This window comes from Bos indicus x Bos taurus, chromosome 15, assembly GCF_003369695.1.
Source record: "Bos indicus x Bos taurus breed Angus x Brahman F1 hybrid chromosome 15, Bos_hybrid_MaternalHap_v2.0, whole genome shotgun sequence".
Lineage (NCBI taxonomy): Eukaryota > Metazoa > Chordata > Mammalia > Artiodactyla > Bovidae > Bos > Bos indicus x Bos taurus.
This window is the reverse complement of record NC_040090.1, coordinates 25,840-53,241: the sequence shown is the minus strand read 5'-3', so window position 1 is coordinate 53,241 and position 27,402 is coordinate 25,840. Positions and strand designations below refer to the sequence as shown.

Here is a 27,402-nt window from a genome sequence, read left to right as displayed (position 1 = left end):
TGGGCTGTAGCCTGCCAGGCATCCGTGGAATTCTCCAGACAAGACTACTGGAGTGGGTTGCCTTTCCCTTCTCCAGGGGATCTTCCCGACCCAGGGATTGAACCCATGTTTCCTGCATTGCAAGCAGATTCTTTACCACCTGAGCCACCATGGGTGAGGAATAAAGACATAGTGTCTTGCTATTGCTACATCGACATCCTGCCTGCTTCCAAAGTTAGAGCCTCCGTCTTTTAGATGGAGTCCCTTCCCTCAGGCCAATCTCCTCCAATGTGAGATAAAGTGGGCATTCATAATCACTTTCCTATATTCCCCAGACTGACTTCATTTTTCCATGTCAACTCAGATTGGCTTTTATAAAAGGAACAGTCAACTTGTCATCAAATTGCATCCTTTATTGAAGAGGCAGGAAAATGGAGTACCAGAAAAGACTTCATTAGAATGCATTTTCCATGAGGTCTCTTGAAAAAAAAATTATGGAGTTCTTCACTAATTCACAATTAATCTTTTCTTGACTGGAGTCACACTGGTTCTTTGGAAATTACGAAGACACAGAGGATTCAGACAGTGTGTAACCTGGGGTGAGTAGAGCGATAGCAGATTCCTCATTATTATACTGTAATATAATACATTATCCTTAGCCACTGAGTCAAAACAAGATAAAACAATAGCAATAACAAACATGTAAACCTGTGTGACCAGTGGAAAGCATACAAAGAGAACAGCATCTGCTCTGTCCTGGGGCCAAAGACACACTGGACCCATGGCCCATCAGAAACTGGTGGCTTCAGTGGATTACAAACCACCATGTTAAACTGAATTATGACTCTTTGCAAAACAACTTTCACCTTCAGCTGGACATTTATGGGTCTCAAGATTCCTTCTGGATCCTCTACTTCATGTTCTGGGTCAGAGAGAGAAATATCCTTCTGGAGTGGACAGCTATCTGGCTCAGATTACAGGATTTGGGGGAGTCACTGCAGCTGCAGAAGGCATTCTGATGCTAACAGTGTCATTCCCGTCCCCAGTAAAACTTTGGTTGGTCTTTTTGCATTTTAAGTTTGTAGCAGAATACTGTTACATTAACACAGACACAAAAAACTGAAAATAATGAACATTTTGAACAGTTTTATATTCAAGTGAAATACAGATCAGCATTTAAAGCTAAGCTCAACGGTTATTGAGTATTGGAATTACGACTAAACCATAAGCAGTTTATGTAACTAATCTACTACTTTTGTATCTACTAATTTTAGCTATTGAAAAACATTGAGTGTGAACCTAATACATGAAACATTGATAAAATTCCTAAATACCTTTCCAGTTTATCCTCTTTAATTCTCTATAGTTCAAATTTAGGAATTCATCATTTGGCTCTAACGTGGGCTCTGTTGAAGCAATCATCTAAGTGTCCTTGTCTCTAGGCTTGTTCTTCAATTCTATCTCTATTCTTCAGGTGAGTGACTTCTTCAAAATCACGCTCCTACACCTTTATCTAAATTCATCATGGCAATTCCATCCCCTTTGCCATTATTCAGTTCACAAAGGGGCTGGACTAAGGCAACTAGGCCAGTGTAAGGTAAAGAAAGGCTTCCCTTTGGCTTCTGAGAAAGAGAAACCATTTTCTTCTGCTGGATGTGAGCCAGGAAGTATGCATCTTACAACTTTAAAATTAAGATGAAGATTGCAGAGGGAGACAGAAAGAATCTGGGTCACTGATACCATCACTGAGCTGTGGAATCAGTTGATCCAGAAGTCCCTTACTTGGGAACTTGCTGTTATAAGATATGTTTTCTGATTAATTAAGCATTTTGAGTTGGGAGATCTGTAATTTGCTGCAGAAAATACTCTCATGGAAATAATGATATAACCATAAAGCTTGATAAAGAAACACTGCTGTGTAAAACCCTTTAATAGCATGCTGTTACTCACAGACTAAATTCCAAACTCTTTTATAAGCTGGTTTAGCTGTATTAGCAATTGGTCTCAATTTGCTTCTCTGCCTTCATTTTCCAATTATCTCCTCTGCACACTTATCCTGTGCATGTGTGTGTGCTCAGTCGTGTCTGACCCTTTATGACCTCATGGACTGTAACTCGCCAGGCTCCTCTGTCCATGGGATTCTCCAGGCAAGGATACTGAAGTGGGTTTCCATTCCCTCCTCCAGGGCATCTTCCCAACCCAGGGATCGAACCTGCATCTCTTGTGTCTCTTGCATTACAGGTGGATTCTTTACCATTGAGCCACCCTGGAAGCCCACATTATCCTATAGGAATCCCACAAGTATCTATTCTTCTGGATCCAGGCAGAGTTTTAGAATGCCTTATTAGTGTGCAGTTTTTTTGGAGGGATTAATGATTGATTTTTATTTTGAAAGAACTTAGAGGTAAGGAGATAATATCATCAGCCATTACAGCCTATTAATGTTTCCTTCTATCTATCTTTAGTGATCGTTTCTTTTATTCTATCAATACAGCTTACTATTAATATATTGCTTTTTTTCTATTTAAAAATTGTGCTAAAATATATGTAATATTTAACATCTTAATCACTTTAAAATTGATTTAAATTGTCTTGAAAGTGGTTTTAAATATGTACATTATATTGTGCAACCATCACCACTATTTATCTCCATAGTTTTTTCATTTTGTAAAACTGAAACTCTATACCCATTAAACAGTAACATCACGTGACCTGTTCGCCAGTCTCTAGCAACTATCCTTTCACTTTCTGCCTTATAATTTCAATTATTCTAAGTATCTCATATAAGTGGAATGATACAATATTTGTGTTTTGGGTCTTCTGTACTGCAGGTAGATTCATTACCATCTGAGCCACAAGGGAAACCATGGACATTGTACTCTACAGTTTTTTTGGTTTTTAAGTTATTTGATCAGCCTTTTGTATTCCCCAGCTGTCATCCTTGATTTAGGCAGACATGATGCTAAGTACCACTGTCTGTTCAAATACCCCACGGACGGATGATCCTGGTAGGCTACAGTCCATGGGGTCACAAAGAGTCAGACACGACTAAGCGACTTCACTTTCACTTTCACTTTGATCAGCCTTTTGTATTCCCCGTCATCCTTGATTTAGTCAGACATGATGCTAAGTGCCACTGTCTGTTCAAACACCCCAGGGAGATAGCTGTTCACAGTGACTAAGCTTTGAGTGAGGTTAAATTAAGACGAGGCTTGCCAGTGGAGGTTTCTACGGAGCTGCCAGATAAGTTAATAAAAATTCTCTAGGAATAGGGCTTTTTTGGGAGAACTCCAATACTACCCCGGTTTTTGTAGTTCTTGCTGCTGCTGCTGCTGTCGCTTCAGTCGTGTCTGACCCTGTGCGACCCCATAGACGGCAGCCCACCAGGCTCCTCTGTCCCTGGGATTCTCCAGGCAAGAACACTGGAGTGTGTTGCCATTTCATTCTCCAATGCATGAAAGTGAAAAGTGAATCCCTCAGTCCTGTCCGACTCTTAGCGACCTCATGGACTGCAGCCTACCAGGCTCCTCCGTCCATGGGATTTTCCAGGCAAGAGTACTGGAGTGGGCTGCCATTGCCTTCTCCGTTGTAGTTGTTAGGCTGGTGTTTTTCACAAGTTCTGTGGTTGCCAGCAGGGTTGTGTACATGCCAAAGGAAAACCAGAGAATGCCCTGGTCTTCCACCTCTGGTTACCTAAGGCTGTCTGCAAGCAAGGAGCGATGGCTAAGGCAGAGTTGCCAACTGTGTCCCAGAGCTTTAAAGACTTACCCCCAAAGGCTACTATGGAGATGGGGCAAGGAGGATGGGAATGTGACAAGTTAAAGCACCACGGGCCTCACTGTTCTTGCCAAGACACAGCCATTTTTCTTGAATAATTGCTTCTTGGATTATTGCAAGTTTTTAACTAATTTCCAGATTTCTGAAAAAGTTGATTTTGACAACTTTTTGCCAATGTTCTCATGTATTTTATGGAAGAATGGGTTTTAGAGATCCTTATTCTTTTATTCCAGAAGTATTCTCTGAAGTGGCCTCTAAAATCTTCATTTTCTGAAGGCATTTGTGCTTCTGTGTGCTCAGTCATGTCTGACTCTTTGCGACCCCATGGACTGTAGCCCACCAGGCTCCTCTGTCCATGGAATTTTCCAGGCAAAAATACTGAAGTGGGTTGCCATTTCCTTCTCCAGGGGATCTTCTCCAACCCAGGGATTGAATGAAACTGCATCTCCTGCATTGTAGACAGATTCTTTACCTGCTGAGCCATCTGAGAGGGCATTTGAAGATCCCAAATTTTAGAAGCCAGCATTTCATAACTAAATTTGAACCTCTGAGTCTATAGCATTCAGTGTTCCTATATTTGGTATGACCTGTGAAACCTCTGCAGTGTATGTTTGCTTTATGAATCTCCTGGGAGATGCCAGTTCTAAAAAACATAAATTCTCCTAAAACTTTTCCCAAGACAAGCAGTTCAGGTTCAGTTTTTCACAGTACCAAGCAAATGACATTTTAGCATATTTTCTGCTGCCACTGACCTCAGTTTAGAAGCAACACTTCTGTTCCTCGAGTCTAGCTAAACTTTGGTCCCTCAGAGAGAGGTTTTAGCAGAAGTTGTTTTATTTTGATCTGTCAGCCAGAAACAAAGCTACTTACTTTCTTTTTTGGGTTCTGACTGTTTCAGTGCTCGCACAATCCAACACAAGAGGATGCTTACAACGATCAGTTCTGTGACACTGCTGAAGAGTAAGTACTGTAGAAGCATACCACCAGCTAACTGAATTAAAAAGAAGAGAAATATTCCTCCTGTTAATTAACCATTTAAAAACTATACAGGAACAACATTCAGAAAATAGGGTAAAAATCATTCATCCCAACAGTCTCACACACCTATGATGATTTGGGTGGGTGGGGGGTAGTTCTCATAACAATATAATGTTTCAAATTTTACTGAGTACTTATATATATGGCACACATTATGCTAAGCACTCTAATTTAAGAACAATCCTACAAGTAGGCTGCTTTTATTTCTATTTTACATGTGAAAAGTAGACTGAGTAGTGGAGAGTGGCCTGCGGGACCATATGCCATACTGGTGGCCATCCTCTTCTCTTTGTAGTCCCTCGCTTAATGAGAGCGACTAGTGACCTCTGTTTTATGCTTTCCCCCAGCACACGTGTAGTTTGCATGTTCTGTTTTTTTCTAACTCATGTATCATGAGCATTGTGGCACGTGTCAGGTGGAATCGTTCTCCCTCTACTTCCACATTTCTACCATGCCCCCAAGTAGGAGTTTTCTTTCTTAGAAATAGGTAAAGAATGGCTTCTGGTGCTTTTTCATGCTCTTCACTTACAATTCCCCATGTGAGAAGCAGGGATTTATCTAATTGTTGATTTTTGATAGGAGGAAGCCAGCTCCTTCCAGAACAATCTGTGCTTACAGCTACGAGTTCTTCTCAACATCTGGAAGTTGTCTACGGCCACTGTAGGGAGACTGGTGGTCTATTCATAACTAGCAGGATGAGTTTAATTCATAAGGGGAGGTATCAGTACATTAGCCGGTTAATTTTGGCCAAAGATTTAAAACTTTTTCTCCAACTATGGTGGTGATGGTGGTATTGGTATTGTTCAGTCACTAAGTCGTGTCCGACTCTTTGCAACCCCCTGGACCACAGTACATCAGGCTCCCATTTCCTCCACGATGTCCCAGAGTGTGCTCAAATTCATGTCCCTGGAGTCAGTGATGCCACCTAACCATCTCATCCTCTGTCATCTCCTTCTCCTCATGCCTTCAATCTTGCCCAGCATCATCTTTTCTAAGGAGTCAGTTCTTCACATCAGGTGGCCAAAGTATTGGAGTTTCAGCTTCAGCATCAGTCCTTCCAGTGAATATTCAGGACTGATTTCCTTTAGGATGGACTGGTTTGATCTTGCAGTCCAAGGGACTCTCAAGAGTCTTCTCCATACCACAGTTGGAAAGTATCAATTCTTCGGCACTCAACTATGGTAATCAACAATAAAGCTGATAGTTTCTACTGTATCTGCTTGATTCTGTCTTTGCTCCTTTGGTTCGGAACATGAGAGCAGAAGAGTGGATGGCTGCTTACTGGGCTCCCATGCTGGCTTCTTAGGGCTGCTGTAATAAAGTATCACAATTCAGTGGCTTAACACAACTGAAATATATTTTCTCACAGGACTGGAAGGTAAAAGTCCAAAAGGAATGTATTGGTCTGACACTGTTCCTTCCAAAGCCCCCTCGGGGGGAGGATTCTTCCTTGCCTCTTCCAGCCCTGGTAGCCCCAGATGTTCCTCTTTTTCTGAGGTTTCTACTGTTTACAAATACTAAAGGAAAACTGATTTTAAAATATTTCCATGACAAAAATTTGGAGGAAATACAGGCTTTTTTTTTTTTTTAATATTTCTCTGCCAAAGATGTTTGATAACTTTGGTTGTCTTTTCCATACCTTGCTCATTGCAAACATACACCATTCATCATAGTTTTTTTCAGTTATATCTAAAGTTTTGATACAGTAATTATTCAATTTGGTACCTACCTGTGACCAAACATAGTCTTCCATTTCTGCAACATAAGACAGACATGCAATACATAATATAATTGTACCAAATGCAGAAAAGCAGGCGCTAAAGATGTTCATGACGATGGCAGATGTAAGCTGTAACAAACACACGAGAAAGCTGATCAGGAGCAGCAGAAGCAGATTCTGATGAAGCAACCAGTCTAGCCATCAGCTAGAGAACATTCCAGCTAAAATTTTAATCTGATTTTCTGGAATTTTACTGCACTTACTAGCAAGACTCTGAATTAAATTTGTCTAGTACCCAATTAGGATAAATTTTTTTTTCCAGAAGATATATTTATTTATTCAACAAATAATTATACAGTGCCTACAACGTGCTAAATATTGTGTTAAGGATAAACTCAGACTTCAACTGAAGAATCTTATAATCAAATGGGGGAGGCAAAATGATACTTCATGTGGTAAAAATTCAATAAACAATGAGCTTAAGTCTGCTGCTGCTGCTGCTGCTAAGTCGCTTCAGTCGTGTCCGACTCTGTGCAACCCCATAGATGGCAGCCCACCAGGATCCTCCCTCCATGGGATTTTCCAGGCAAGAGGACTGGAGTGGGGTGCCACTGCCTTCTCTGGAGCTTAAGTCTAGCATCTGCCAATGTCATCCTCCTTCAGTAATGCCACTTCAGTACTTAAAACCTTTCCATAGTCCCAGCATCCTTCCAGACAGCATGGAGGGCCCTACATGAGCTGTGAAGAGAGGCTGTATCCCTTTTCAAAGATGCTGCATGTATTTTTGTATATGTGAGGATAGTTACATTTTAAAGAGAATTTTTAAAAAACTAATAATGGAAAGAAGGATGTGCTTTGATGCTGGTTAACAAAAGGAAAGGATGATAGTGGCAACATTAATTTTGCTTGTGCAGTCAGCAACCCCCTTCCTACTTTAAGGGCTCTTCTCATCGTTCTAGTCCTTATGAGAGATGCTTATCAAACTTCTATGAAAGTCAGAGGGAGGTCCTTCCTGTCGTCAATCTCTAGAGCCAGAGTCAGACCACAGCTAATAAAATGCTCCTCTTAAGGACTGTAAACCTTGAGCAAGTAACTTAAAGATGAACAAAAGACTAGGATTCATTCCTAGAAGAGACAGCTGTGATGTTATGCGGGAGGTGGCGGGGGAGTAGTGGGAAACTGGACTGCTGCTGCTGCTGCTGCTAAGTCGCTTCAGTCGTGTCCAACTCTGTGCGACCCCATACACGGCAGCCCACCAGGCCCCACCGTCCCTGGGATTCTCCAGGCAAGAACACTGGAGTGGGTTGCCATTTCCTCCTCCAATGCGTGAAAGTGAAAAGTGAAAGTGAAGCCGCTCAGTCGTGTCCGACTCTTAGCGACCCCATGGACTGCAGCCTACCAGGCTCCTCTGTCCACGGGATTTTCCAGGCAAGAGTACTGGAGTGGGGTGCCATTGTACTACTGTGCTTTCTGTTTCTGGGTCTCTGGGACTCCCTCAGATCCTGTTTATTTTCTAAGACTAGTCCTTCATTTCCTGTAGATGCTACAAGCCTGGCATCTTCTCAATATTTCTTATTTTCCCTTGGATAGCCAGACTCAGTTCACAGTGGCAAACAAAGTTGAGAAAGTGTATTATGGGAAAGAGAGCAGTGTATATGCAGTTTCAGAAATATGGGGAAGCAGGAGTTCCAGAAAACTCCTGGCATTTGATGTGGCTGAAAAGTGAAATGCTAAAGGGGAGTTGGGTTACATGTGATCAGAGAAGTGGGTGAGGGATGGATTATGAAGAATCTAGTTTCTGTGCTGAGGATTTTTAAATTTTATCTTTATGTACATGTAGAGCTGCTGGAGTATCAGCCAGAGGGCCTCTTCCTTAGTAAAGACCCAGGCTGTGGCACGCTCCACAAAGTGCCCACTACTCCTGCCTCTGCACACTTACCCTGTACCCATTTATGAGGTCCCTCATCCCATGAGTGGGGGCTGGACAGATGAAGAGAGCCCCCTTCTCTAGGTTGGGGGGAAAGAGAACAGTGATTCATCCTTATGAACCAGGATCACCTAAAGAAAGATATGTATGTTCCAAAAAAGCCTAGTTGAACATTTGAATTAAATACACAACATCATTACTTTTGAGGGATCCTGTTTCTAGTGTGAGAGTCTGAGGAACAAGGACCAACTCCCCACTGAAACTTGTGAATGTTACTAAAAATAAACCCAATCACTTAAAAATCTGTGGAAAGAGTCCTCAGGGCATACAGCAAATGAAGAAGCATTTATTCAAGAAAATCTACTAAAACTCAGTACAAACTGTGAATCTATGGTATATGAACTGAGGTCTGCAGCCTCTTGTCTCTTCTCAGCAGGGTAAGACCACTCCAAATCTTTCCCCTCATCCCCTAGTCAGAGTTTCATCTAGTGCTACCTTCCCTGGAGGCACGGGCCATTTAATTAGCATGTCTAATCCTGTGCCCAGCCACCTGTTGCTCAGGCTACGTCCCATGCATGCAACCTAGAGAAGGGGGCTCTCTTTATTTGCCCAGCCCCCCACTTATGGGATAGGGGAATACCTTGGATGTGGTATCAGTGAGTCCTGGGCCCTGATCACCCCTGCCCTGGCTTATGGGGTCAGGGTTCCACATCATAAGAGGCAAACATAGGAGACCTGGGCTGCTGCCAGCCTTCATCAAGCCCTCAGCTCTTAAAGTGGAGGTGTCACTCAGAAGCACCTCATTGTCCTTGACACCCAGCACATTCTAGCACCAGAGCCCTGGCTTAGAGAATTTGTCCAGAGAAGGAAACTATAGAAGGAGGGCTTCAGTCTTCCCAAGGGAGATGACTTCATTTGCAAGAGTATGGAGAAATCTGGGCCTAAGAGTATTCTCAAAAACAGTTGAAGTGTTAAGGGAAACGCTGACTGAAACCACCCACCCTAGCTAGATAAGGTAGTAGCCACTTGAATGAGTTATCTTAACAACAGGAGGTCCTGGTAAGGCATGTGGAACAAGCCACCACCAACCAGAAGAATTTGGGAAAAGTCAAAAGGAGAGAGGAGACCCCAGTCCATAAGTCCTATCAACCTCCCAGAATCCTCCTTGTTGGAACATCTTGGGTGAGTGATGTGTGCACCATCAGAAAGGACCCTGAGTCAGAATGATTGGCCAGAGACCATCTGGAAACTAACCCCATTACCATGAAAGCCAAGACTGTGAGCCATATGGCAGAGCAGTCCTCCTGGGTTCCCTTACCCTCCTGCTCTCCACCTGGGTGCCCCTTCCCAGTAAAGTCTCTTGCTAACATTTGTTAGCATGTGTGTATCCTTGGACAATTCATTTCTGAATGTTAGACAAGAGTCCACTCTCAGGCCCTAGAAGGGGTCCCCCTTCCTACAACAGAAGCTGTGGTGAAAGACAATTTGAAGGAATTGATAAGATGCATAGGAGATCTAGGCTTTAACTGTAGGGAAGTTAATTTACTAGAGAAATGGGGAAACAAACAGTTAGGAAGAGCCTTCCTGGGTTCAGAACAAATCTCTCCCTCAGGCTTTTCTCAGATGCCATCTTCTCAATGAGATGAATTTGGATCATCTTATTTAAGCACACAAGCTCTCCCTGATGCCGGGAAAGACTGAGGGAAGGAGAAGAGGGCGTCAGAGGGTAAGATGGCTGGATGGCATCACCAATGCAATGGATATGGACTTGGGCAAACTTTGGGAGATGGTGAGGGGCTTCAGTGAGGCCTGGGGTGCTGCAGTCCATGGAATTGTGAAGAGTCATACACAACTGAGCGGCTGAACAACAACAGCACTTAAACACTCAGACTCCCAAGGGCAGCCCTGTAAGTGTTTACCCCACTCCCACGGTGGTTCTCACCTTCTCACATGTTACTATTTCCTTATCTGTCATGTTTAATTTCTTTATCCTCCTATTACAATATAAGTGCCACAGGGACAATAAATCTTTGTCTGTTTGTTCACCAAGGCATCCTACATACCAGAACATGCCTGATGCTCAAGCTGTTTTTTTTGAACCGAATTATTGGAATTTATAAAGAAAGTTGAGCACTGAAGAATTCATGCTTTCGAACTGTGGTGTTGGAGAAGACTCTTGAGAGTCCCTTGGACTGCAAGGGGATCCAACCAGTCCATTCTGAAGGAGATCAGCCCTGAGTATTCACTGGAAGGACTGATGTTGAAGCTGAAACTCCAATACTTTGGCCACGTGATGCGAATAACTGACTCATTTGAAAAGACCCTCATGCTGGGCAAGATTGCAGGCAGGAGAAGGGGATGACAGAGGATGAGATGGCTGGATGGCATCACTGACTCAATGGACATGAGTCTGAGTAAACTCCGGGAATTGGTGATGGACAGAGAGGCCTGGTGTGCTGCAGTCCATGGGGTCACAAAGAGTCGGACACAACTGAGCAACTGAACTGAACCGACTGGAGTTTAGAAATGGTAAAGGCCCACGAGGTGCAGTATAGCACCCAAGAATAGTAGCACATGGTGCTGCCACTTGAGTAAATTTTCCAAGGCATTTCCCTGACTTGATAAGTATGAATTCTACAGAATAAATGTATAATTCTACAGAATGAAATTATAATTGATTTCATTCTGTGGAATTGAGCCACACTAATTTGGAAAATTCCTGGACTAGCATCCTTGGGGCAGAGGAGTCTTTGTGTTTCTGTGAAGAATGACATCATATGTTTCTAGAGAAGGAACTGGAACTACACTGGATGAGACGAGAAGAGATGTTTACTTTTGCTTCTTGAGGTTGGGGGAAGAATGACAAGGGGAGCCAGACTGTGGCTAGAACTTGGATGTTATAACCATCATCCTCTCCCACCATCCTTCTGGTAAAAAGCAAAAACAAAAACACTTTTGGTGAGTTTTTGTGACAACCAGTCAAGTGAAGTGAAAGTCGCTTAGTCATGTCCGACTGTTTGTGACCCCCTGGACTAAAGTCCATGCCAGATTCTCCAGGCCAGAATACTGGAGTGGGTAACCATTCCCTTCTCCAGGGGGATCTTCCAAACCCAGGCCTCCCGCATTGCAAATTTATTCACACCTGTTTCCTTGGATGTGGTGAAGAAAAATGGAAACAGTCTGTGCAAATATGAAACTGAACTAGGATAATGTCAGTTGCCAATTAAAAATGGGCAATTGCTGGTTGCCTCTGACAAGGATTAAAGCACAAGCTGGTTCAACCCTTAACCTTCAACATCCACCTGAAAGGAGTTCAGGGTGGAGATCAGGAATGAGACACTCTGTGCTCTGGGAAAAACTAGCCAAACAGGTCTTCAGATACTTAGATATTTTCAGAAGATTTTATGAGTCCAATTCTTGCATCTCCTCATATCTAGAAAAATACTAAAATCCTTCATGGTGACATCTGCTCCTTGTGAGTAATAGTATCTTTCATGAAACTAGCAGCAACCTTTGTGAAGCTAGCAGTAACCTTCATGAAACTAGCAGCAAGCTTCTGCAAAAAAATGCTTGCCTGCATGTACTCCCCCTTCACCAAAATCACATATACACTGACTGTTCCTCCTGCCTGTTTGGAGCAGTTTCTCAGAGCTGTCTGAAATGCTGTCTCCTGGGCTATACTCTTCACTTTGTCCCCAAATAAAGCCTCAGTTGGGGCTTTCCAGGTGGCGCTAGTGGTAAAGAACCCTCTTGCCAATGTAGGAAACATAAGAGATGCGGGTTCAGTCTCTGGGTTGGGACGATCCCCTGGGGGAAGCATGGCAACCCACTCCAGTCTTCCCACCCAGAGAGCCCCATGGATGGAGGAGCCCGGTGGGCTGTGGTCTATGGGGCCACAGAATCAGACATGACCGAGCGACTGAGCACAAAGCTTTCAACTCTAGTGTTGCACTTTTTTTTTTTTTTCCCCCCAGCCAACACAGTTTCAGGGATTTGAAAAATCACGAGGGCATTCATAGACTTCAAGGCCAACTCTACTTGTATCTTTGGGGCAAAAGTAACACCAGATCACATCTGGGTCACATGTACATGCTGTGTGTAACTGTCCTTTATGCTGCGTGCATGCTGTGCCAAGTCGCTCAGCTGTGTCTGACTCTTTGCAACCCTGTGGACTGTAGCCTTCCAGGCTTCTCTCTCCATGGGATTCTCCAGGCCAGAAGACTGGAGTAGGTTGCCATGCCCTCCTCCAGGGGATCTTTCAGACCAAGGGTTGAATCTGCATCACCTGTGTCTCCTGCGTTGGCAGGCAGGTTCTTTACCACTACTGCCACTTGGGAAGCCTCAGCCTTCATGCTTATTTACTCTTGTAACCCTCACAACCATCTTTTGAGGTAGGTAACTTTATGGGTCTTTTTTTTTTTTTAGATGAGGACAGTGAAGCACAGTAATTTTCCCAAGTTCATGCAGCCAGTTGGACAATCCACCTCCAGCGCTGTGATCCCAATCACAGTGGGGGAGGTTCTACAGGGGAAAATGACTGTCCTTTGTTGGATGTACTTTAATGGAATCTGATTCATAGTCCAATGTTATTCTCTAGATCTGAGTTTGCTGAAGGCAATTCTCTTTTCAAACATCATTTTGTCTTATCCCCTTCCCACTACTTTGACTCTTAGGTCAGAGTTCTATTTGGTTATATATTCCCTTCTGGGCATCCCTGGTGGCTCAGTGGTAAAGAATCTGCCTGTCAGTGCAGGAGACGTAGGTTTGATCCCTGGATCGGGAAGATTCCCTGGAGAAGAAAAAGGCAACTCATTCCAGTATTCTTGGCTGGGAAATCCCATGGACAGGGGAACCTGGAGGTTACAGTCCATGGGGTTGCAAAAACATCAGACACAACCTAGCAAGTAAACAACGACAGCATACTCCACTAGATAGCTTGAATTTATTTTCCCATCAGAACCCTCTAATCTGACATCTTATAAAACTAACTCCTTGCACTGCACCCTCCTCAACACCCAGACACCCCACACACAGAGATGCACTGGAGGGCATCCTGATAACAAGTGGTTGTTTTTTCCTATACAAACATTTGGAAAAGTATTTTTTCCTCCTAGAGAAATTGACTGAAAAGCAATAATTTCTTCTCCGTTTGTTCCAGGCACAAACCTTTTATTCTTGGCATTGCCCCAAACGTCCCACGTACCTGATATCGCGTGGGCTTCTTCTGTGCAATGATGGCCACGCACCCTGAGATGAGGAACTGGGGGCAGAAACACGGGTCTGTAAACACCCATTCCTGGTGATGGGCCCCCAAACACTTTCCCTAATGCCAGTGGCATTCCTGAGCTCTAACGTATCACTGAATTCTCTGAAGAAGGTGGTTTTAACTACGTATTTCAGTTCTGCAGTGACCACTGGTAGACTCTAAGAAATGGATTCACCCTTTCTCCGTTACAGAGAAGAAACGACATTTTAAAGTCTTTGGTCATTAACGAAACCTTTGTACTGGTATTGGTGCTTAGGGATCTCACTAAGACTATGAGGGACAAGGAGGATGTACTTCACTTGTTTTGATTGCCATTTATTTGAGAGAACATTGCCCCACACCCATCACGCTGTAGAAAAAAAGATTTCATCAACTGAAAATAGTTTCAGAAAGCATTTGATCTGAAGAATTAGAGGGTGACTTCCACGTAGTCTGTCTGTTTGTTGCTCCTGGCAATTAGGACTTTTTTTTTTTTTGAAATGGTTTGTCTTATACCTGATCTGCATCTGTTCACAGCAGTTACAAAAGATGACTTATTTGAAGGGGGCTGGGGACCTTGCAGTCCGGGAAAATGAGACCCTGTCATGAAAGCAGAAGTATTCTTAGCTTGGTAAAAAAAAAACAAAAAAAAACAAAAAAACAAAAACCCTCTGATACTTTTCCTGGGTCACTCTGTAAAATTTACTTACACTTTCTAAATCTTGGTTTCCTTATTCATTAAATGGGAATTAGTAACATTCTCTCATGGGGTTGGTTTTTCCATCATATAAAACAGACCTGAAGTACTTTTGGGAACATGCCTGATATGCAGCAGATATAAAATTGAATAATTACTACCTGTGACTAATTTCTTCTGTAAGCTTCTCTTCTACATCATGGACTTGGGAATCCTTCTGGATGCCTTGTATTGGGCAATTCACTTTCACTGTATTCTGTCAGTGTAAAGCATTTCTCCTTATGACATATGGCCCTTTCCAGAAAGTTCTGGTGCTGGTAAATGCCCTTCACTTGAGGACCAACCCTAAAGGAAAGTCTCTGAGGGAATATCTCTCATCTGGGGCACTGGTGACTAGACCCCCCAGGGTTAAAACTGCTGTAGTACCATGTTTCAAGGGGCTTTCTTGGAAGCCCTAATGGTAAAGAATCTGCCTGCCAATGCAGGAGGTATCAGTTCAGTTCAGTCACTCAGTTGTGTCTGACTCTTTGCAACCCCATGGACTGCAGCACGCGAGGCTTCCCTGTCCAGCACCAACTCCTGGAGCTTACTCAAACTCGTGTCCATCGAGTCAGTGATGCCATCCAACCATCTCATCCTCTGTCGTCCCCTTCTCCTCCTGCTTTCAGTCTTGCCCAGCATCAGGGTCTTTTCCAATGAGTCAATTCTTTGCATCGGGTGGCCAAAGTATTGGAGTTTCAGCTTCAGCATCAGTCCTTCCAATGAATATTCAGGACTGATTTCCTTTAGGATGGACTGGTTGGATTTCCTTGCAGTCCAAGGAACTCTCAAGAGTCTTCTCCAACACCATAGTTCAAAAGCATCAATTCTTCGGTGCTAAGCTTTCTTTATAGTCCAACTCTCACATCCATACAAGACTACTGGAAAAATCATAGTTTTGACTAGATGGACCTTTGTTGGAAAAGTAATGTCTCTGCTTTTTTATATGCTGTCTAGATTGGTCATAGCTTTTCTTCCAAGGAGCAAGTGTCTTTTAATTTCATGGCCATAGTCACCATCTGTAGTGATTTTGGAGCCCAAGAACATAAAGTCTGACACTGTTTCCATTGTTTCCCCATCTATTTGCCATGAAGTGATGGGACCAGATGCTATGATGTTTGTTTTTTGAATGTTGAGTTTTAAGCCAGCTTTTTCATTCTTCTCTTTCACTTTCATCAAGAGGCTCTTTGGCTCCTCTTCTCTTCCTGCCATAAGGGTGGTGTCATCTGCGTATCTGATGACATATCTCCTGCATATGGTAGGAGGCATAAAAGATGCATGTTTGATCCCTGGGTTGGGAAGATCCCCTTGAGAAGGGGAATGCAACCCACTCCAGTATTCTTGTCTGGAGAATCCCATGGACAGAGGAAACTGGTGGGCTACAAGGGTTGCAAAGAGTTGGACATGACTGAAGAGACTTAGCATGCATGCAGCATGTTTCAGAGTCCTTTTCACAAAGCACAGGGACTGTGTTACATTCAAATCTCCTCTTCCACAGCCTTGTTTTTGGTTGAGGAGTACAAAGGGAATTGGTCAGAGGCTAATAAAACCTTTTGCCCTCTAAGGAGAAATTTGGCCTTGGGTCAGCTTTGATGGAGAAGGAAATGGCAACCCACTCCATTATTCTTGCCTGGAGAATCCCATGGAGGGAGGAGCCTGGTAGGCTACAGTCAATGGGGTCTCAAAGAGTCGGACATAACTGAGCGACTTCACTTTCTTTCACTTTCTTTCAGCTTTGATACACTAGGAATATTAGTTGTGTTACTATGCCACATCACTTATGAATAAAACCCCTGATTGATGAGTTGTTTCTGGATTGGTTGTAGCTATGAGCCTAAATTAACCTGTGGGAGACCACAGCTTTGGGTTTCCCTGAATACAGTGTCTTGTAGTTAATCATGCATGTCTCTGGCAGGTACCTTGGCCACTATGCTTATGGAATTACTACAATATCCTTCCTTACTCAAAATATCCACTTTAGAAATCTGTTTTAATTTATTCTCCACCACATGTTTCTTCTTTTCTCTTTCCTTGTGTAGTCTCTCTAAAAATCTCCAAAAATCATTAAGCTCAGGCCTTTGGATTTTCACTCTGCCAAAGAAGGGCATCATAGTTTTCCAAACAGCCACTCTCTTTATTACTCTTCAAACATACCCTTCAATATCATTTATGCATGCACATGCCATTCTCTTAAAGGATTTATCAAACATACAACAAACATAAAAATGCTTTCCGTAAGTATACACTCCCCACCCCAGCCCAAATCCTACCCTCCACTTTGTTAAGGCTGTTTCCACAGTAAAATTTGCTCTTTAGAGTCAGATACTGGGTCTTTAGTCCATTTCTTGATCTCATAAGTAATTCACTTGATACATTAGAAAAAAGATGAAAGAAAAAATACCATAAAATGGTTTACTCACAAATGGTGATGACCATATGATGTACCCTAGTGTGAGTAATACAGGGACACTGCCAGTGACTTTTACATCCTCTTCACCGAGAAACAAGACAGCACAGAGAAAACCCAGTGTATAGTGAAACAGGGCAAGAACTATTTGCACAGCCTGTGAGGAGAGAGAGTCATCATCATTACTCAAGTCAAGTCTGTCACAGATGCATACAATCTGAGTGACTGAAAGGTCGTGGAAATGTTCACCTTACCCTGGTATTTCCAAAGCAGTGATGAAAGACTTAACATGTCAGGGAGGAACCAAGGTGGATAAAGGGGCCACATTTGGGGTTATTTAATGAAACTGGGAGTATTTGTCTTTGTTTTATAATAATCTTTGGAGGTAATTAATTTAAATCTAGTTGGTTCTAGCTTAGTGAAAAGCAGAGACCTATTTGTTTGGTTCAGGCAGACACACAACAGAAAGGAGATGTCTGGCTCTGGGGATGTCTCAGGCTCTGCCTTGACACTGGTCTCCTTTCTGCGGTTGCTTCTCTGAGGCCACCTCCAGTGCACACTTGGTCCTTTTGGACTTGCCTCGTTTCTGTCGTCCTCTCTTGCCTGGGACTTGGACTTGGGTTTCCCTTTGCTCTTCACCATTCCCATACCCTGTGCTGACTTTTGTAACTACAGGCTGGACCAGAGCCCTAGGCTTTGTTCAAGAAAAACCATGAGGAGGGATGCTCTCTAATGACCCCTGGTTTTCTATACTCTCATGTGAAATGTGCTCATGTGCTGGGACTTGTCTGCCAGCTTGTGTGGAGCCTCACTCACACATGAGCCCAGAGCATCCTTGTCAGGCAGCGAGGGAGGCACATGGGGAAGGTCAGTCTTCTGTTTTAGCCAGGCCTTCAACTGACTGGATGTGGCCCACCCACACATGGAGGGCAATCCGCCTTACTCAGTGTTCACTGATTTAATTGTTAATCTCATCCAAAAGACATCCTCACAGACATACCCAAAACAATGAGGGCAAATATCTGGGCACCCTGTGGCCCAGGTAAGCTGACGTATTCAATTAACTGTCACAGAACCTTGACCTTGAGATAACACATAATCACGCATTTATTGGTGACTTGTGCCTCTATCTCCCACATGAAGGATGCCAATTCGGGTTGGGATCAGATGGAATTGCCCACTGATGACTCACTCTTCAATTTTAGCGTCTTTCTGGGTTATAAATCCACTGACTTCCTTTGATTTCAGTGAAGGACCCATGAGAGTTTAGTAGAAGAATCTAAATAGAAGATCCTAACCCTCATCCTCTCTTGAGGTGACAGATGGTACTGGTGGGTCAGGGGGTGGGCACAACAGGCTTATAGCTTCTCCACATTGTGATTCCTGCCTTCCTGTCCAGATAAGGAGATAAGGAACAAGCAATCCAGACCTAAAACACCATGGTAATGCAGGATGGGGGTAGAGAAAACACATCTCCCCCCTTACCCCGGCCCATGTGAGACTTTGCTGCAGTAAGGTACATTTCCATTCTGGAGGCGGGTCAAGTAGCTACCAACCAGCTGAAGGTGGTCACTGACTTGATATGGTGGAAATTTTCCTGGCACAAACTTCACTCTTGCTGCCTTCGATCAAAATGTGCTTCAAGCCCCCACAAATATTGGTGGATAATAGAAAAGGTTATAACCTTTTGTTAACATTAAAGAAAAAAACCTAAAGCATTCTAAGGTTGAGGACAGGTGAGAGGGAGGACACAGTGCAGAATATGACCTACCTGACTGGACTGTATGGGGAGCATAGTGAGAGCACAGTGTCATCAAGCAACCACAGGCCCCAGAGCCCCATTGTCTACCGGCCCTTCTGGTTTGGAGCCCATTGCTGGACCACCTCATCTATGATCTATAAGCTTGTTTCAAATTGTTTACAGACAAAGGCAGGAAATGGACCGTCTCAGGGCTGATGAGATTTACAAGCAATCTCAGAGTATATTTTCTAGAACCCTGGATAGGTTGTGATGACATTGAACTATTCAAAAATGGATTGTGGATTCATAATTTGTGCCCAGTTAGCTCTAGCCTGATTGGCACCACTCCACAACACTGTCGTCAACTTTCCTTCCTTAGGGAAGCTCATTGTAGATATGGTCAACGCCGCTCACCTTTTCTATTAGGCAGACACAACACATCATTTATTAACCCAAGTAGCACTTAGTCCTTACCCCTAATGCTCTGGCCTCCGTTCTTAAAGGAAATCTTCTTGTCATTTTAATTAAGATATGGTCTAGAAATTATAGAGAATAAATTGACTCCTTTTCTGTAGAGAAATACAGAGAAAAAAAATACTAATTATTTTTGAGATAAGGCACTTAATATTGCAGCCTGTGGTTTTCTACTACTTTCCTTGAGGGAAGCTTCTTTGATCAACCTACATATGTTACTCTTTGCCATGTGGCTAATAACTTCCTGTCAAAACCCAAGAGCTACTGCTCAGATTTTATGCTTTCATCATGGTCTCTAAATGAGACTGAGTAAATGCCTTTTGAGGTAGGTACCTCCGCTCCTATTCTTACCTTTTCTGAGACGTGCTCACTACCCTAAATGCCCAGGGTTATCCAGGTTTGAGCTCCTGGTTGCTATCTTTGGTCTTAACACAAATATCTCTCAATCAAGCTATAGATGATTGGACAAGGTGTGATCATGTGAATTTAACTGAGTCAGTCAAAATTTCCTTTCCAGAGAACTATACAGGCATGCCTTAGAGATACTGCAGGTTATTTATAGACCACTGCAATAAAGCAAATAATATGAATTTTTTGACTTCCAATGTAAAGTTATGTTTATGCTATATTGTAGTCTATTGTGTGCAATAGCATTGTCTAAAAAATGTACACACTTTAATGAAAAAGTAGATGACATACAGATGGCCAAGAAGCATGTGAAAAGATGCTCAACATCACTAATTATTAGAGAGATGCAAGTCAAAACTACAATGAGATACCACCTCACACCAGTCAGAATGGCCATCAAAAAGTCTAAAAACAAATGCTGGAGAGGGTGTGTAGAAAAGGGAACCTTCCTACACTGTTGGTGAGAATGTGTACAGCCACTATGAAGAACAGTATGGAGGTTCCTTAAGAAACTAAAAACAGAGCTAACATATGATTCTGGAATTCCACTCCTGGGCATAGGTCTAGAGAAAAACATGGTTTGACGGGATACATGCACCCCAGTGTTCACTGCAGATCTATGATAGCCAAGACATGGAAGTAGCCTAAATATCCATCAAAAGAGGAATGGATAAGGAAGTGGTACGTATATACAACAGAATATTACTCAGCCATTAAAAAAACTGAAATGATGCCATTTGCAGCAATGTAGAAGACCTAGGGATTATCAGAGTAAGGACAGTAAGTCAGACAAAGACAAATATCATAGGATATTGCTTATATGTGGAATCTAAAAAAAATGATACAAATGAACTTATTTATAAAACAGACTCACAGAGTTACAGAACAAACTCATGGCTACCAGGAGGTAAGAGTCAGAGGAGAGATAGGTTGGGAGTTTGGGATTGTTAGGTACACACTGTTATATCTATTCAACAAAGATATGGTTATATTTTGTTGTTATATCTAATAAACTAAGACAATCAACAAAGACCTACTGTACCGCACAGGGAACTCTGCTAAATACTCTGTAATAACTTAAACAGGAAAAAAATTTGAAAATAATAGATACATGTACATGTATAACTAAATCTAAAGGCAAAGGAGAAAAGGAAAGATATACCCATCTGAATGCAGAATTCCAAAGAATAGCAAGGAGAGATAAGAAAGCCTTCCTTAATGATAAATACAAAGAAATAGAGGAAAACAATAGAATGGAAAAGACTAGAGATCTCCTCAAGAAAATTAGAGATACCAAGGGAACATTTCATGAAAAGTTGGGTACAATAAAGGATAGAAATGATACAGACCTAACAGAACCAGAAGATATTAAGAAGAGGTGGCAAGAATACATAAAAACACTATACAAAAAAAGATCTTCATGACCTAGATCACATGATGGTGTGATCACTCACCTAGAGCAAGACATCCTGGAATGCAAAGTCAGGCGGGCCTTAGGAAGCATCAGGACAAACAAAGCTAGTGGATGTGATGGGATTCCAGCTGAACTATTTCAAATCCTAAAAGATGATGCTGTGAAAGTGCTGCATTCAATATGCCAGCTAATTTGGAAAGCTCAGCAGTGGCCACAGAACTGGAAAAGGTCAGCTTTCATTCCAATCCCAAAGAAAGGCAATGCCAAAGCATGTTCAAACTACTGCACAATTGCACTCATCTTAGAAAGCTGAGCACCAAAAAATTGATGCTATTGAACTGTGGTGTTGGAGAAGACTCTTGAGAGTCCCTTGGACTGCAAGGAGATCCAACCAGTCCATCCTAAAGGGAATCAGCCCTGAATATTCATTGGAAGGACTGATGCTGTATCTGAAGCTCCAATACTTTGGCCACCTGATGTGAAGAATTGACTCATTTAAAAAGACCCTGATGCTGGGAAAGATTGAAGGCAGGAGGAGAAGGGGATGACAGAGGGTAAGATGGTTGGATGGCATCACAATTCAATGGACATGAGTTTGAGTAAGCTCCGGGAGTTGGTGATGGACAGGGAGGCCTGGAGTGCTGCAGTCCATGGGGTCGCAAAGAGTCAGACATGACTGAGTGACTGAACTGAACTACAGGCTATTAAAGTAATGCTCAAAATTCTCCAAGCCAGGCTTCAACAGTACGTGAGCTGTGAGCTTCCAGATGTTCAAGCTGGATGTAGAAAAGGCAGAGGGACCAGATCAAATTGCCAACATCCGCTGGATCATGGAAAAAGCAAGAGAGTTCCAGAAAAACATTTACTTCTGCTTTATTGACTATGCCAAAGCTTTTGACTGTGTGGATCACAATGAACTGTGGAAAATTCTTCAAGAGATGGGAATACCAGACCACTGTACCTGCCTCCTGAGAAATCTGTATGCAGGTCAAGAAGCAACAGTTAGAACCAGACATGAAACAATGGAGTGTTTCCAAATTGGGAAAGGAGTACATCAAGCATGTATATTGTCACCCTGCTTATTTAACTTATATGCAGAGTACATCATGTGACATGCTGGGCTGGATGACTCACAAAGGGAATCAAGATTGCCAGGAGAAATATCAGTAACGTCAGATGTGCAGATGACACCATCCTTGGTTTGATCCCTGGGTTGGGAAGATCCTCTGGAGAAGGAAATGGCAACCTATTCCAGTACTGTTGCCTGGAAAATCCCATGGACAGAGGAGCGTGGTAGGCTAAAGTCCATGGGGTCGCAAAGAGTTGGACGTGACTGAGCGACTTCACTTTTTTCACTTATGGCAGAAAGAGAAGAGGAACTAAAGAGCCTCTTGATGAAAGTGAAAGAGGAGAGTTTAAAAGCTGGCTTAAAGCCCAGTCTTCAAAAAACTTAAGATCATGGCATCCAGTCCCAACATTCATGGCAAATAGATGGGGAAACAATGGAAACAGTGACAGACTTTATTTTCTTGCGCTCCAAATCACTGAAGATGGTGACTGCAGCCGTGAAATTAAAAGACGCTTGCTCCTTGTAAGAAAGTCACGACCAGTCTAGATAGCATGTTAAAAAATAGAGACATTACTTTTTTGACAAAGGTCCGTCTAGTCAAAAGTTCAGTTTTTCCAATAGTCATGTAAGGATGTAAGAGTTGGACCATAAAGAAAGCTGAGCACCAAAGAATTGATGCTTTTGAACTGTGGTGATGGTCTGAAGGACTGATGCTGAATCTGAAGCTCCAATACTTTGGCCACCTGATGTGAAGAATTGACTCATTTAAAAAGACCCTGATGCTGGGCAAGATTGAAGGCAGGAGGAGAAGGGGATGACAGAGGGTGAGATGGTTGGATGGCATCATCAATTTGATGGATATGAGTTTGAGTAAACTCTGGGAGTTAGTGATGGACAGGAAGCCTGGTGTGCTGCAGTCTACAGGGTCTCAAAGATTTGGATATGACCGAGTGACTGAACTGAATTGATATGTATAACTGAACCACTTTGCATATATCTGAATTCAGGGCAACATTGCTAATCAAGTCTACTCCAATACAAAATAAAATTTAAAAAATTAAAAAAATAAAAGTGTTAAAATGAAAAAGCACTTAATAGCCAAGAATGCTAACCATCATCTATGACTTCAATAAGTCATAATCATTTTGCAGTAGTGACATCAAGGATTATTTTGATCACTATAATAAATACGGCACAATAAAATAGTTTGAAATAGTGTGAGAATTAACCAACATGTGACACAGAGGCATCAAGTGAGCAACCACTGCTGGAAAAATGACAATGGTAGACTTGCTCTACACAAGGTTGCCAGAAACCTTCAACCTGTATGTTTAAAAATGCAGTATTGGGAAGCAGAATAGAGTGAAGTGCATCTGGGCTTGTCTTGTGTCCCGTGCAGTGGCTGCACAAAGTCTAAACCAGTTTCCCACCAGGTAAGTCTCACACTAGTATGTTTAAAAATACTGTCTATTCAGATTGCTGTTACCCTTGGAAATATAAAGAGAAAGGGAAGCTAGAATTTACTGAGTGCTTACTCCTTTAAGTACTGTTCTAAATTCTGTACAAATACTATTTCATACAGATTACTCAATAAGATAGATACTCTGAAATGGTTAAAAATCCTAGAACTATACAACCTACCAAGATTGAATCATGAAGAAATAGAAAAGCTTAACAGATTAGTGATAAGCAAGGATATTGAATAAAAAATGAAAAATCTAACAAGAAAATAAAAACCCAAGACCACACAACCTCACTGGTGAGTCTACCAAACATTCAAAGAATACCAGTTCTTTGTAAACTCTTAAAAAAAGATTTAAGAGAGAACACTTCCAAATTCATTCTATGAGGCCAGTATTACTCTGTTGCCAGAGCCAGACAAGGACATTGCAAGAAAGAAAATTACAACAAATATTAGCAAACAAAATTCAACAGCACACTAAAAGAATCACACACCATGATAAAGCGGGATTTATCCCTAGGATGCAAAGGCAGGATAACATATACATCTCATTAATAAAATGAAAGACAAAAAACACCTGAAGCGATGTAGGAAAAAAAACATCTGACAAATGTTCAAGGTTGTTTAGCAATGATGAAACTGTTAGTTGCTCAGTCGTGTCTGACTCTTTGCAATTCCACGAACTGTAGCCTGCCAGGCTCCTCTGTCCTTGGGATTTTCCAGACAAGGATGCTGGAGTGGGTTGACATTTCCTTCTCCAGGGGATCTTCTCAACCCAGGGATCGAACCCTTGTCTCCTGCATTACAGGCACATTCTTTACCATCTGGCCACCAGGAAGGAATGTATCTCAATGTAATAGAGACCATATATGACACATACAGAGCAAACATCATATTAGTGAGAAGCTGAACACTTTTGCTTAAGATCAAGCATAAGATATGGGTGCCATCTGTTGTCAATTCTATTTAACATAATATTAGAAGTTCTAATCAGAGGAATTAGGCAAGAAAAAGAAAGAAAATATGTCCAAATAGGAAGGAAGGTGTGAAATAGTTTCTGTTGGTAAATAATATGATCTTACATATAGTAAACCCTAAAGAAACCCTAAAGAAAGTTTGAACTGATAAATGAATTCAATAAAGTTGTAGGATTCAAAATTAACACAAAAATCAGCTGTGTTTCTGTACACTAACAGAAACTATCTGAAAATGAAACAAAACCATCCCATTTACAGTAGCATCAAAAAATACTTAAGCATTAATCAAGAAGGTGAAAGATTTGTATATTGAAAATTACAAGACAGTGATGAAGGAAATTGAAGAAGTCACAAATAAAAGATATCCTGTGTTCATGAAATAGAAGAATTAATATTATTATAATTCCATACTGCTCAAGGTCATCTATAGATTCAGTCCAATTCCTATCAAAATTCCTGTATTTTTCACAGAAATAAAAAAATTCCTAAAATTTATATGAGACAACGAAAGTCTCTGAACAGTTAAAACAATATTAAGCAAGAAGAGCAAAACTGGAGGCATCACACTTCCTTGTATCAAACTATATCACAAAGCTATAGTAATAAAAATATTATGGTATTGGCATAAAAACAGATATATAGATTGATGGGACAGAATAGAGAGCCTAGAAATAAACTCACATGCTTATGGTCAACAAGATTCAACACCAGGAACGTTCAATGGGGGAAGGACAGTCTCTTCAATAAATGGTTTGGGGAAGTTGGATATTCCTATAAAAGAATTAAATTGAAACTTTATCTTACACCATATGCAAAAGTCAAATAAAGATAAATCAAAGATTTAAATATAAGACCTGAAATCACAAAACTTCTGGAAGAAAACATAGTGGGAATGTTCCTGCCCTTTACCTTTCTTCCCTCCAAGTCAAGTCAGCCAACCAAGTAAAACATGGGGAAGCCAAAAGTCAAATCTGTTGTATTGCTCTACTGAGGAGTAGGGGCAGAGGTAGAAATGGGAGGCCAAGCTAAGAGATCGGTAGCTGAGCTGACGTGGGATTCTTTTTTTACTTGGATTATTGCTAAAGTTTCCAGTTTGGTCTTCTTTCCTCCAATGTCTCATTAATCCTTTTCTTGCCCCTTTAAGTCCATCTCAATCCAGCAGCAATCTTTTGAATCGGATCAGATCATTCAAAAGGCTCCCCACTGCCTTCAAAATAGCATCCACACATACATCAGCCTTTCATGAGGTGCCCTCTAGTTCCCTTTGCAGCTTAATTTCTCAAACCACTGCCGGCATTTCTGCTTAGAAATATTCTAATCATTAGATTAGAAATATCCCACCAGTAGTCCTCATCTTTTGGTATGTTTGTGCCATACTCATCTTGTAACTGTCGATGTTGAGCCTGTGCATGGCACATTTTTGGAGCTCAGTGAGTATTCCTGTAGCCTGAAAACATAACTGGCTTTCATTTCATGATATTTGAGATGGTAAGTCTTAGTGTATGAGCTCATGCCATTCACAAAATTAACACTGAAGGAAAAAAACATTATCAGAGTGTTTGCTGTGTAACAGGTGGGCCGAAAACATAGCCATAGTTGTCTTATAACTACCATTGTCCCAAGGAGCAAGCTGAAATTCCAGATAACTTTTCATCAGATGTGAATGATATGCTGGGAATGGAGTGAGTTAAGTCTAAATGCTGTGAAGATACAAAAATTCCTTTTAGGGACCCTGGAGACACACCTTAAGGTGATAAGATAGCTGAAAACCAGACTTAAGAGGCTCTCCTATGGAGATCTGAAGTGTTAGTTTGAAAAGAGAAAGCAAACAGTGGTTTCAAAGTGACCCCAATGCCATTCTCCTAAATCATCCCACCCTTGCCCTCTCCCACAGAGTCCAAAAGACTGTTCTATACATCTGTGTCTCTTTTGCTGTCTTGCATACAGGGCTATCATTACCATCTTTCTAAATTCCATATATATGCATTAGTATACTGTATTGGTATTGATTTGGGAGAATGGCATTGAAACATGTATAATATATGTGAAACGAATCGCTAGTCCAGGTTCAATGCATAATACAGGATGCTCCGGGCTGGTGCACTGGGATGACCCAGAGGGTTGGTATGGGGAGGGAGGTGGGAGGGGGGTTCAGGATGGGGAACACGTGTACACCCGTGGCGGATTCATGTTGATGTATGGCAAAACCAAGACAATATTGTAAAGTAATTAGCCTCCAATTAAATAAATTTATATTAAAATAATTTTTATAAAGAATATTAAATATATCAATCTAAATATCTAATGGGAATCTAATCTCAGCTAGAAGCTGTAGTGAATTTGTTTTGTGAATTTAAAATTAGTGAATTAAAAAATAAATTATCAAAAGCCCCCCCACCAAAAAAAACAAACACCAAAGTGACCCCAAGCGGTAGCCCTTAATTGTAGTAGGGCTGCAACTCACGGAGTGAGCTCTCCCACGGATATTCTTACTTAAAACGGTGGAAGATTCTCCCAGGCAATGTTTGGTAAACCACCTAGCAGTCTGAATGGTGCTGAGATGCGTAGGACGAGCATGGATCTTCCCGACTCAAGGCTTGTTACCATTCCTAGCAGCTGGACAGCCAGGCCGAGGGAGGCCCAGGGCGCCAGGGTCCTGCGGCCTCTGATCTCCGTGTGATTCGCACCGCCTCGGCTCACGTCAGGCCCTGCGAGCCGGGTCAGAGGGGCGCGATCCCCAGAGCGGAGCCCTCGGCGCAGGGCCTCCCAGCCCGGGGAGCCCGGTGGGCGCTGCCTCCTCTGCCCAGCCCCTCATCGCCCCTCGCGCGGGTCCAACGCTGCGGTTGCGGCAGAGAGCGCGAGCGCGGGTGACGGGGGTGGGGGGACGCCATTCAGGGAGCCCCGTGGGGGGAGAACGCGAGTGCGGGGGGCCGCGCGGGGAGCCCCACCGGTCCGAGAACGCGAGTGCGGAGGGCCACGCGGGGAGCCCCACGGGGCGAGAGCGCGAGTGCTGGGGCGGGGCGCCGCA

General features: G+C 42.4%; 1 protein-coding gene across 2 annotated transcripts; it reads right to left on the bottom strand.

Moving 5' to 3' along the window:
* Positions 1 to 377: 377 nt before the first annotated feature.
* On the bottom strand, positions 378 to 27,183 carry LOC113904601 (membrane-spanning 4-domains subfamily A member 4A-like). 2 transcript variants are annotated; one of them, XM_027561729.1, is made up of 8 exons: positions 26,868 to 27,183; positions 25,056 to 25,145; positions 19,045 to 19,139; positions 16,843 to 16,986; positions 13,645 to 13,701; positions 6,524 to 6,643; positions 4,627 to 4,747; positions 378 to 573 (listed from the first exon to the last, which is right to left on the bottom strand). In XM_027561729.1, the coding sequence occupies exons 3-8, from the start codon at positions 19,087 to 19,089 to the stop codon at positions 539 to 541; spliced, it is 522 nt and encodes a 173-aa protein (XP_027417530.1). In that variant the 5' UTR covers positions 19,090 to 19,139; positions 25,056 to 25,145; positions 26,868 to 27,183; the 3' UTR covers positions 378 to 538. The 2 variants fall into 2 exon arrangements, with proteins under 2 accessions (XP_027417530.1, XP_027417532.1); XM_027561731.1 differs by lacking the exons at positions 13,645 to 13,701; positions 25,056 to 25,145; positions 26,868 to 27,183 and having other exon boundaries at positions 19,045 to 19,137.
* Between the last annotated feature and the right edge of the window lie 219 nt (positions 27,184 to 27,402).